The 13,254-nt window shown below is 33.2% G+C and overlaps 1 protein-coding gene across 3 annotated transcripts in view; it reads left to right on the top strand.

Annotated features, from left to right (window-relative positions):
* The window catches only part of LOC115221988 (cohesin subunit SA-1), a 127,415-nt gene that overhangs the window by 41,945 nt on the left and 72,216 nt on the right, over positions 1–13,254 (top strand). The window contains exon 9 of one of the 3 annotated variants that reach the window (XM_029792093.2): positions 13,252–13,254. This exon is cut by the window's right edge and continues 121 nt beyond it. The exons of the other annotated variants lie outside the window; for them this stretch is intronic. Within the exon in view, the coding sequence (XP_029647953.1) occupies positions 13,252–13,254 (3 nt within the window). The remainder of the gene's footprint in view (positions 1–13,251) is intronic. 3 annotated transcript variants of the gene reach the window in all.

The following is a 13,254-nucleotide window of genomic DNA, read 5'->3' as shown; positions in this document are numbered from 1 at the left end:
CAGCAAAGATTTATTTATTTACTTCTTTTACATTAAGATTTTCAGCAGAATCTATTTTATTGCTTAAAAAATAATTTTTTGAATTTAATTTTTGAAATGTGAAATTTTTTATTTTTTGCAAAAAAGAATTTTTATTTAATGTTTTGCCATTTACCTGCAGTAGAATTTGAATTACTTTGTTTATATTATGATGCTTGTTTGTTTGTTTTTTGTCCTTTTGTTGTTTTTTTTTCTTTTTAAATTGGTATCCCACTTTGCATGCAATTCCATTTAAAATGGTGAACAAAATGTGAACATGAGAAATATTTCTGGTGTAATTTTAAGTGTTTTAAAATTAAATTGAAGAATTGCAGGGAAAAGAAAGTCATTTTTACATTAAATTTTATTTAACTCTTGTCTGATTACTTTTTCTAAAAATATTTGTAAATGATCTAAAAAGTTAAGAATTCATTTAGTGCTAAACAAAATACCTGTTTATATTATGAATTGTTAATCCCTTCATCTCTGTGGGGTTGATAGAATAAGTTCTAACTCCTCAAATAAATTCTAGGGTAGAGTAAATTGACTATGTCCCCTACAAAAGTTTTGCCCTTGTGTTAATGTAGAAAGTTATTAATAATATTAAGGTGGTGTGCTTGCAGAACAATTAGCATGTTAGGTAATATGTCTAGCAGCAGCATTTTGTCCAACCATGTTCTTGAGTTCAAGTTTTGCTGAGGTCTGCTTTGCCTTTCATCCTTTCAGAGTTAATAAAATAAGTACTAGTTGAGCACTAGGGGCAATGGAATCAGCCTACCCCTTGCCCCCGAATTGCAGGTCTTGTGCCAAAATTTAAACTTTTATTAATGTAGAGAGCTAGCAGAATCATTAGCATGTTGAACAAAATCCTTAGCAGCATTTCTTTTGGCCCTTTACATACTGAATTCAAATTCTGTCAAGTTTGACTCTACCTTTCAGGGTCAATAACATAAGTATCAGTTGCATATCGAGGTTGATGTAATCAACTAGACTCCTCCTCTAAAATCTGAGGCTTTATTCCTATAGTAGAAAGGATTATGAATGGCATAACAATATAATAAGAGCAGAAGGACAGTTTCATATATATCTGGGAAGTTGGATAACATCAGATGGAAGGTCAGATAAGGACATCATGTGCAGAAATGGATTAGCAAAGAAGACATTTATGGATATGAGAAGCATTTTTTGTGCAAAGTGAATTGGAATGGAAGTCAAGAAAAGACTATTGAAGTCCTGCATCTAGTTGGTGCTAACATATGGATGTGAGTCTTGGACGATAAGCAAGGTCATGGAGAAGAAACTCAAAGCTGCAGAAATGTGGTTTTATAGAAAAATGCTTAGAATCTCATGGGTGACGAATGTGGAAGAAGATGAAAGTGAAGAGACAGTTGATGGATATTATCAGAGAAAGACAGTGGAGATTTGTTAGTCATTTTCTCGGAGAGGATGATGGAATGGAGCGTTACATGGTGGAGACTGAGGTGGTGGAAAGGAGAGCGAGAGAGGAAGGCAGAGAATGAAGATGTTTGACTGGATGAAGAAGGGATTAAATGTGCAGAGCGAGTAAGACTTGGGTGATGTTGCAAGAGATAGAAATAAATGGAGGAGGACCAAGCCATGATTCGTCAACGGCATGAATATATCATGACACAAGAGAGAGAGAGATGAATGGCATAATTTGTAGAATGCCGGATTGAGTACTGTGCATTATTTAGTTATTCCTTTTACATTGAGTTCAGATTGTAACAAAATTGACATGGCTGCTCATTCTTCTAGGGCTTGATTTATTAATTATACCCTCCCCAAAATCTTTGGCCTTGTGCCTTTGTAAGAAAGAAGTTATTATGACACTAGGTTGGCTGATGCAATAGTGCTTGACTAAATAATAAAGAACAACTACACTATTAAACTAAATTACTATTCACAAAATGTCTCCGTAATTATTTTGGATCAGATTAAATATCCTCAATTGTTTTGCATGTAATTTCTTTTATTTATATATTTTTGTTATAATAAAGAAAAATATGTAATCAAATTATTAACCAGACAATGAATTATAATGATGTGTGACATTTAACATATGTTAATCAATTTTTGTAATCTGTTAATAACAACACTAATCTTTAAATATTACTTTTTCTTAAACTTAAAATCAGACAAGAGTTTAATCTTAATTTTTTTGATTTAATTATTTGTGTATATATATTCCCAATATTTATCCTCCTTTTCTCTCTTCTATAATTAATGTTAGTATTTGTTCACCATTATGATCTTTTAAATATGTACTTTTTGTCATTTGTGTTTGCTGGAAGTTTCTATTGGTTGCAAAAAAGAAAAAATATCACATTGACTAAATTTCATTTTTTAACATTCACAAAGAATCTCTGACAGATACTTTTCCATTACTTTTCTTATGTAAATCTGATGTAATCATAAAATAATATTCATGTCCTTTCTTGACACTGCTTTTAATTTTCTACAATGCAGTATATAGAAACTTCCATGCTTTTTTTTTTATTATATTTATTTATTTGGTTCCAGCCCTCAGCTTTGCTATCAAAATTGGTTATGCTAAACTGCTTAATTAGTTTTTTAATAGATGGGAAACCTTGCAAAAAAACCCATTACCATATTTTGAAAAAAATACTGTTGTTCATATTGCTGGGTAACATATCTCATAAAAGGTACAGGAAAACTATGTTATATTGGTGCCCTAAAAATGGATTATTGATCTAAAGATACAATTATTTTTCTTTAATTTTATCAAAGATTTATAGGTAGACAATAGCTAGAAAAGTTTTTGTGTGTGTGTATTTCAATTAAAATAATGTGATAATAACTTGACAGAGACTAAACTGCTGTAAAGTTCAGTTGTTAGTCTACTGAGCATGTGACTGTGAGTTCAAACACTACTATAGGCAATGTGTTGTCTTATAATTCTGCTTGCTTCAGGTCCTATTTTAATTTTAGTCGTAAAATGAGTAGTACAAAGTGTGTCCAACTGTAAAAGCATTTCTAACAGGTAGTATAAACAAATGTCCAATTTTGCAAAGAAAATTAAATATAAAATAGCAGAATTGAGAGGAGTTTTGTGACATCATGTCTGATATTTTTTGTTTTATGGTCAAGCAAGAATTAACTTGCCATTTCTCATTTTGAGATCAAGTATTTATTATCGTAATGTCTACCATTTGACCATTCATCCCTTGCAATAAACTATGATTCTCAAACAAGTTCATAACTTTGTTTCAATTTCTAGTTGAAACTATTTTTATTTATTTCATTAATTCTTGGAAAAGGCACGACTGACACTTCATGTGTGTGTGTGTGTATATATATGTGTGTGTGTGTGTATATATATGTGTGTGTGTATGTATATAAAAACAGTTATTAGTGAGGCATTATGAATCTGGACAAAATACTTTATAAGCTCTCTGTTATACACCTGGCTAATAATATTGTTTAGATTAGTAAAGAACTGTACTTTTGTGGTAGGGTCCAAAGTTATGGTTCATTACCATATGAAAGTGGCTTTTATAACTCAGTACACTTTACACTGAAAAGTATTCTTTTTAATTTAATTTAATTTTTATTTTATATTTATTGCTATTTATTAATTTGAGATATTTGATGGAATTATTTAGTTTAGATGTTTTATAGTTGGGTGATAATCTTACTACTAGCAACTTTATTACAAAGTACTTTCAGCTAGATTGATTAGAACAAATAGTGTGCCTTGGAGTAGTGTATTTCAGTGCTAGTATAAGGACTTTTACTACTTACCTACATTGTGGTAATTAATATATATATATAAGAATATTTGACTGGGTTCTTGTGAATGTGTTTTCTGAGACTGTTGCTTAAATCACAGAACATGACAGTTGAAATCATCACTGGTGCTGCAAGTGTATGCACAATGGGGCTTTTAGTTGCACTCAGTGAGATATAGTTTATTTGTAGAATCTACCCTATAAACTGAAGCCATTTTCACTAATGGCTGGTGTAATCAGTTTGATTGAAAATCATTTGTACTTGGTGTTGGTGTGAAAAATAGTTCAACCATGTACAAATGAGTCAATGTTTGTAGTCATCTAGTGGAATAATGTCATCGTGTGTAGGGATAACTTTGACTCCAGGACTCATCTCACTTTTAGGTTTAATATTGTAGAGCTTCATAAGGCAGTGAGCTGAAACAATTGTTAGCACACTAGGCAAAATGCTTAGTGGCATTTTGTCCACCTTTACATTCCGAGTTCAAATTCCACCAAGGTTGACTTTGCCTGTCATCCTTTCAGGGCTGATAAAACAAGTACCATCTGAGCACTGGGGTCAAGGTAATTGATGTATCTCTCCCTTGAAATTGCTGGCCTTGTGCCAAAATTTTAAACTAATATTGTAGACCTTAATTTTATTAAACACGGCAAATTTTCATCTCGTTTTCAATCCCCACAATTTTCTCTCTCCTATGAAGAACACTAAGACTGGTTTCTTATTTTATTACTGTAAAACAATCCAAATCACTTGTCTCATTAGTATCAACTAGACCACATCAAACTTCCACAGTCAGCATGGAAAGCGGACGTTAAATGATGATAATGAGTGAGGAGTATCATGGAACTATACAATTGTAGCTTTTATTCTTAGACCCTCACCTCTGCTTTCAGTAACAAGCAGAACAGTTTCAGAATAGCCATCAGTGAGTGTGTGTGTGTACAGAGAGAGAGAGAGAGAGAGAGAGAGATACTAATTGCATTGTGGTATTCATACTAGCCATTTAAAGCATTAAATTCACTTCTGTGATGTTATTATGCAATAAATAATATTGCATTATATATAAAAGACTTTCACATATATCTTTGAGCTGGTCACTAACACATAAAGTAAAAAATCTCAGTGAGAAGGTCATATATGTACAACAAAAATTGATGTGTGATACAGATAAAGTGAAATAATTATAATAATTACAAAATAATACCAAAACAAATAGATTTAGCAGTGTCTATGAGTTTTGAATTGTTAGTGTAACTATGTAACTTGACCTCAGATCATAATATCTGTCATACAAGTACCACTCCTCAATATATATGTATATATAATATGAGGGAATATTATTCCAAACTTACAGGGAAAAATTCAATTTAGAAATGTTTTTTAAAATTTATATATATATATATAATACAATGGTGCAGGTCTATATGAGGTCATGGATCTGCACCTGGAAAGTCTTTCCATACATACATTCATTCATTCATTTCTCAACAGGCATCAGTTGTCTGTCAGAAAAGTGCTATCGACTGATCTTTGCATTTTTTTGCCACAACCACTGTATTGATACCCATAGAAATGCAGTATATGTAAAACTTTATGTAGTAATACTTTTGTTGGTATACTAAATACTGTTTCTGTATTAGTTGGATACTTATAGAGAATATTCCATGTTTAGTTTTTAACCTAATGATACCATCAAAATAAGAGGTAGAAATACAAACAGTCATATACACAGGATTATTTGCACGGGAATTTTTTTTTGTCTTGAATTTTATGTAGTTTTTTTCCCTTGAATTTTATGTAGATTTTTTTCCCCCTTTTTTTCTGTTTTGTGATTATTTCAGTGTTGTTCTTTCATTTCCTTTCTTCACCTTTCAGTCTGTTACTAGACTATATCTTTCTGTTACCCTCATATTGTCATGTCTGTATCTATCTGTGAGGTTAATTGAACTTTTCCTTGTGACTGCCCAACCTTCAGTTTTCATTGCATTATTCACTAGGAGGTCTTGTGGAAAAAGGAACCAAAAAAAGATGAAAAGAAGAAAAAAAAAATTGTGAAGTTGCTTTCTCCTAAATGAGCTTTGATTCTAAGACAATCACTAGTGCAAAGAGATGGTGTTGTTTTAAATGATATTTCATTCATGCTGGAGGTAACAGATAGTTATATAAGCTCAACCATCCAATTAATATGATATTCTAATCAGATGAAATTCCATTCATAATATGCTGCTATAAGTACCTTTGAATGTTGAAGTCCCTCATTCAAAATGACTGCTGTTATTTAATGAATTTGCTTTGGAAAGGTTTTCCGTAGATGCCATTACTAGAACTAAGAAGGTTTCTTTATATTGAATTGTTAGAAGATTATGCTGCTTGTACATGTTTCTTGTGTTCCAGATGGATGGTATCTGGTTATAGGCTATCTAAGGAAAACAAGAATAAGGAGAATGATAATGGTAGGTGACTGCAAAATTGGAGTATTCTTTTACTTGTTCCAGTCATTAGACTGTGACCATACTGAGGCACCACCTTGAATTTTAGTCAAACAAATCAACCCCACTATTTATTTTCATTCTTTTAAACCGGGTACTTATTCTTTGGTCTCTTTTGCCGAACTGCTAAGTTATGGTGACAAACATATTCACACACACATTTCCGTTTGCCAAATCTACTCACAAGGCTTTGGCCAAACCAAGGCTATAGTAAAAGACACTTGCCCCAAAGTGTCACACAGTGGGACTGAATCCAGAACCATGTGGTTGGGAACCATACTGCCACACCTGTGCCTATGGGAAATAATGGATATATAATTGTGCAGTGTGTGTATGTATGCACACTTTAATAATAAATTTCATCTTCAATCAAAGTCAGTACTGCAATTTTAGATTGCAGACTCAGTTCCAGTCTATATCCTTATGTCTTTGTTTTGATCTGTATAAAAATGTGATGATCCACTGTAAGCCTTTAGCATTTAAACTGGCCAGATCTGGCCTCTCATACTTACCCTGCAATGTTAATTTGAACATTGAAGTCTTGGTACTATGAAACAATGCATTGCATTTGACAGAGTAATCTATTTGATTGCTCTCGATCCATTGGAATTGATGCAGAATTAAGAAAAGTGAAATACCTATAACAATTTCTGTATAAAAATAACTATTTTCGAAGTCTAAATATCTGTTTTGCTGTCTGAATATTTAAGTATATGCTGTCTTATCTACTATTTTATTACTGCTACGTAAAGACAAATTTCATTTTAAACTTATGAAGGAATAAGGTACTAAGAAATTTAAATTCCAAGTTTTAGCATTCAAGACTTGGATGATACATACGTAATGTTTATGGATTCCCTCTACTTCTTTTTTTCAAATAGTGGCTCAGCACTTTTCAAGTTGCATGTGAAGTGTTGCAGTTGCATTATTATTACTGAGTGAGCAAGCAATGCATGCCAGCATAACACAGGGTTACAAATATATGAAGCCCAATATACCCCTCATGACTACCTGTCTGATAGGGGTACACCAAGCACAAGCATCACAACCATATGTGCATGACATGGTGATCTCATATCAAGATAAACAGCACATGACCTTGCAGAATTTTCTTCAGGCTGAGTACCCCATCCTCCTCAAAAGGGACCTGAATAAGGGTTAAGAATGTTGAATGAAACAACCGATGTTTTCAGAAATGATTTATTCACACCAAAAGAATTCCTCTCAACACATGGCTATGATGCTCCCCCACTACTTCTGCATATGATCAGAGATGTACATTTTGTCAGCCACTAAGGGACATACTCAACTGGTTATGGTTAAGCAATTGATGAGCAAGTCTGTGGTATTGAGCAGAATATTTGCTGTAGCCCATCTTTTATACTAAGATAAAACATCTACATGATAATAACACTACCAATCAGTTATGGTCAGAAGCCATGAGAGTCACTGCCTGTTACTGCATCAGGGCATGATAGCTGCATTATTATTATTATTATTTGATGATAGGTTTAATTAAAAGCAGTTAAATGCAATATTTAGTCCACGCTTGTTGAGTTGATTGTAAAGATTAGGTTCCAGTTTTTGTTTTTGTTGTGGTCTATGTTGTATCAGATCAGTATAGCCGTATCTGTTTTTGTAGAGTGTGCTCCTGTTGGCAGTAATTTATTTTGAATAATACACATGCGCGTACACACACACACATCCATACACATGTATATAGTGTGTGTTTGTGTGCATGTTGCATGTTTATTACAACAAATGAAGCATAACTATTCCGTGTGAAAGTATTTTCATCCTGCTTAATATATACAATGTTACATCATTAGATATTTAAGTAATAACATTTCTATTGCTGAATGCTTATCAAATTCATATTTTGCTGTATTTTTGTTTTGCATTCATTTGAAAAGTAGTTGTTTTAGAACTTGGATTTTTAAACTTGTTAGACATAGCTATTACTTTATTTTCATTTATTATCAGCATAAACTAATATGTATCTTTTTTTGCCATGCGGTTTTGCATTGAACAGGTCTATAAAATCTTGGTCGTTTCTGTTAGTAATATAAAATCAGTTTTTATTTACTTGTTCCTTGTCCCTCCTTTTTTTCTCCTCAAAAAACACAAATTTAACCATGTCTTACTGTCAGTCAACAGTTTTTATTTTTTGTAATTTCCCCTTATCTTCCATTTCCACAATATGATTAATAATCTGAAATATTTTTCTTTGCACTCAATTCTAAATTTCACACTTTTCCTAATCTCTTTAGGTTTAATGAAGCTCTTTAACCCTTTAACATTCAGATTTCTCTGTCAAATGCAATGCTTATTCACATTGTTTTGAATTAATGATGCATCATCTCATAGCTCTCAGATTTAGATGGTGTGATTGTTAATTTTTAGAATGACATAGTAGGATAAGTATGAGAGGCTGGATCTGGCTGGTTAGAACCTAAAATATGTAGAATATTTTGACTGGATATAGTCAGTTTAAATGCTAAAGAGTTAAATTCATAAAAAAAGAAGAAAAAAAACTTGGTCCTGCAACTTCTACTGTCTTCACTCATGTACATCACTGCATACTTTTTGTATTGAAAAATAATTACACAAGTAGTTTTAATATGGAGTCATCTTGTTATCACTAATATTACATTTGACATAAATTATAATGGTGAAATAATAGAACTTATTTTCTGGCCCATCTTCTATTGGACTTCATATATAATGATCAGTTGCCTCTCTTACCAAAATTACCATTATACAAGGTGTATTACAACAGACACACATAATGCAGTTAAAATGGGTGGGGGTGGGGGGTTATTTCCATGATGGAAAATTTCATTTGTTCTTATACCCCAGTAACTTAATTAGTTGTTTTAGTCTTATTAATTTCCCTATTATCTAAGCTGCCATACTATTTTCCTTTCTGAACTTGAAATTACTTATAAATGAAATGGCTTTTCATTTTAACACACAAATTACATTGTAGCTTTACCTCTTCAAAACTTACACACACACACACACACACACTCACTCACTCACTCACTCTCTCTCTCTCTGTATATATATATATATATATATATATATATATATATATATTGTCCTCTGTGATGTAGTTTAATCACCATTAAAACTTTGATAACTGGTAATATAACTTTGTTTATACCGTCTCAAAGCGTGTATTCTGGATAGTTATCAACTTCCTCTTCCTTCCTCAGAAATTAAATTGCTCCTTTTTTTTACACCAGGTTTGGTGGAAGTTTATTTAATTTAGGGTCTTAGATATCAGAATTGTCAATACTGAGTTAGTTCTTAAGTGCTGAACTAGAAACTGTAATCAGTTATATGCTAGCTAAAAAAAAGGGATGAAATTTAAAATGTTGTTCTTTTTAATCTAACCACTATAGTTCTGCCTCAGTTAATGTTTGATTTTTGGTTTTAACAAGTCATTCTGTTGAAACTTGAAAAATGTTGGGTTTTTGTTTCATATTTGCTTTTGCTGCAAATGATGTTTGGTCAGGAAACAAATCCCATGGGAATGGGGGAAAATGTCCAGTACAAAAGTCTGAGTTATGAAATAGTGATAGTTGATCATGGCCATGTTTTATGTATGAAGTAAGCGCATCAGAATTTGAATACTTGTGTTCACATTGGCGGAATCAACCAGTAACTGAAAAGGAAAAAAAGAAATAGTTTGTGCTTTCTATATGAAAAGCTGTTTGTTTTCAAACTTTTTGTCTGACAAATTATTTGAACATATTTCCCTAACTCAGACACTATGTGGAGTAGTTAGACTTGGTGACATTGGAAGCTGAGTTGATTCTTGGCTAGTCTTCCTCAAGTACAGCTTATAGCCGGTCATTATTCAAGAAAATATGAATTTAACTGAGAATAGAAAAGAAAGGGTGTAAATCTGTGTTTGTATTTAGTTATTTTGGAGTCAACATTGCCTTTTGCATTCTGCTGCAGTTGGTAAATGGAATAACAGTGAAGTGTTGGAGGTTGATTTAATTGACTAAACACCTTCTCGAATATGTTTGTAACCTTATACTGTACTTAGCAATTGTTACTAAATTCAGTAATGTGTCCAGTGCATGTTATTCTCAAGCTCTGAAAATGCTGCCACTCACTTTAAACTTAGTTTTTCTGTGGCATGTTGTATATGCAAGATACTCTTTGTAGTAAAGTTGTTGAATATCATAAAGAGCTTCAGTAGCCTTTTCAATTCACTTTTTTAAAACTCTTCCAGCTTTGTTTTTTTCAATGGCTTAGTAAGGCAGTTTCCTTGGCTTTTTCTGAAAGGTCTCTGAAATGGACAGGAGAAATAAATAAAAATGTTTATCCATGGATTGTTGCAATGGTAAGAAGCAACACAGCTCACTCGAGATATCCTCAGTTCAGATACCTACTCTGACTACATGCAACAGAAGGGACTTGATTAAAGTCACCTAAAGAACATTTTATCCTTATATATTCTGATACTATGACATTGCTGAGGGTTTTATACAAAACACATTCAGTGTTAATATTTACAAAGAATATCATCAAAATGAGTGGAAAGACATAGCACATAAAATATGAAGTAATTCATTCAAAGGTAAAGGTGCTAGAGATGAAGTTTGTAGTAATATGTGTTGGGTGGTGTGTGGTGGTGAGGCTTGGTAGATGGTGTGTGAGATGTGAATTGAGGCATGATAGACATATGTAGTGATGTGCAATTGAGGTTGCATGTAGTGGTATATGATAAATGGTGAATGTGGAGATAGACATGTGATAGGTAGTGTGTGAGTGTAATGTGTAATAGATGGTGTGTTGTAATGTGGTGCAATATATCTCTTTTGGATAAGTTTAATCTTACATGGACACGGGCATGTGGCCGAGCAAGTATTGGGTCATCCCATAAATAATGCAGTTTTTTTATACTTCTTTTCTTTTTCAAAATTAAGATAAAGTTTTTTTTAATCTAAAATATACTCTCTTTCATTTTCTACAATACTCTTCCATCTATCTGGTAGACTTGCAAGGCTCCTCCTCCAAACTTGTCCGCGGCGAAAAGTACTCCTCCAGTACTGTTCTGACCTCGTCTACAGAATTCATATTTTTTCCATCCAAATGATTTTGAAGACTGCTGAATGAATGATAATCAGATGGGACAATGTCCGACGAATATGGTGGGTGGAGTATCGTTTCCCATGCAAACTGCTCCAGCCTTTGGAATGTTATCCTCACTGTATGTGGCCAAGCATTATCCTGATGGAAGAACACCTTTCATCTTGAAATCAAAGATAGTCGTTTTCCTTCTAGCACTGACAAGTTGCTCAAACTGCTCACAGTAGATCTCTTGAGTTATCGTTTGGTTTGGATTTAAAAGTTCAAAGTGGACTAAACCTTTCATATTCCACCAAACAGATAACAACACCTTATGTAGATGAAGACCTTCTTTAGCCTGGGCTGCCAGTGTTTTTCCTTTCCCTACCCACTGTCTTTGGTGCTTGGCATTTTTATAGAGAACCCATTTCTTGTCACCAGTCACTATTCATTCCAAAAAAGGTTCGTTCATGAGACGTAACAGCAAAGAAGAATACGCATTCACTCTCTGCGCACGATTAGACTCAGAAAGTTTGTGAGGAATCATTGACCCCATTTGCTGACTTTTCTGTTGGTGCACAGGTGCCAATGAATGGTCGAATGACCAAATCCAAGCTTGTCTACTAGTTCCTCAACATTTACAATGGATTTTTGTTCCACCAGGTTTTTCAGGACATCCCTGTTGAGCTCTACAGCTCTTCCAGGACAAGGCTCATCTTCTAGGCTGTACTTTCTGGCTCAGAATTTCTGGAACCATTATTGTCACTGGTTTATGCTTATTGTCCGACCCCTATATACTGCATTAATATTCCTCGCACTTTCCATTGCGTTGTTACATTTATTAAATTCATAAAGCAAAATATGCTCCTTTGTCACTTCCATTATAGCTTTGGAAAAATAACTGTTAAAATCAAATTGTACTCTTCAAAACTTGCACAAAGAATAAGCACAAGGTAAAATTACTACCTGCTTTTATAGCAAATTTATGCAGGTAGTTTATCCTGTCCCCCTCTGCCTTTTAGTTCATACAATTGAAAAGGCTGCATTATTTATGGGATGACCCTATATCTTCAATCAGACTCTCAGATAAAACTTGGCCTTGTGAATGAAATTAGGTAAACAAAAACTGGAAGCCTGTCAGATGTACTTGTTTTAAGGTTGTGTATATTTAAATACCACCATCTGACCCTTAGATGCCTTTAGTAATGGGCACTAAATGTTGTTAATCCTTCATCTGTCTGAGAATTTGTTATTGCCTCCTTTGTACTCCTGCCAGGGTTTCTTTTTCCTATTTTCTTAATTAACCTTCAAAGCATTATATGAGTTCTCTTTCTGACAAAGCCACAGTTAAAAGAAAACTGCTGTTGGGAGCTAGGTTACCTGAGACTTCAGAATGTTTTGAATATTTCTTTATTTGTCTTATTTATTTCTCAACACTTTCTTGTCATTGTGGCACTGTTATTTGTGGAGCATGATCTTTTACTCCATAGTTAGTTTTAGTTTTTTGCACTTGATAAAGTACTTGACTGCAACTAAAATTACATTTTCTAATGTTTGTCTTGTTCCATTCTAGTTGGTCACTTTTGAGACTCTAGAATGTTCTTATTAATGGTCGCAATCATTTGATATGGTTGATATTGTTTTTCTGATCTTTGAATGCAAAAAGTTACTTGTAGCATTATCAGACATTTCTTCCTCTGCTTTTTGATGAACAAAAAGAGTTGGAGGGCATAACATCCATCAGCAGTCATTATTTTAGCTACAAGGTGAAAAGATTTTATATCACTTCCTACTCAGATGTGCTAAGGAACATATAATATCCATTTTGTAGTCCTAAACAACTAAAGGGAAAGCCTTATAACCTGGTTTTCCTGTACTGTTTCAGAGA

This window comes from Octopus sinensis, linkage group LG19 (genome assembly GCF_006345805.1).
Source record: "Octopus sinensis linkage group LG19, ASM634580v1, whole genome shotgun sequence".
NCBI classification, from domain to species: Eukaryota; Metazoa; Mollusca; class Cephalopoda; order Octopoda; family Octopodidae; genus Octopus; species Octopus sinensis.
This window is presented reverse-complemented; position numbering and strand designations above follow the sequence as displayed.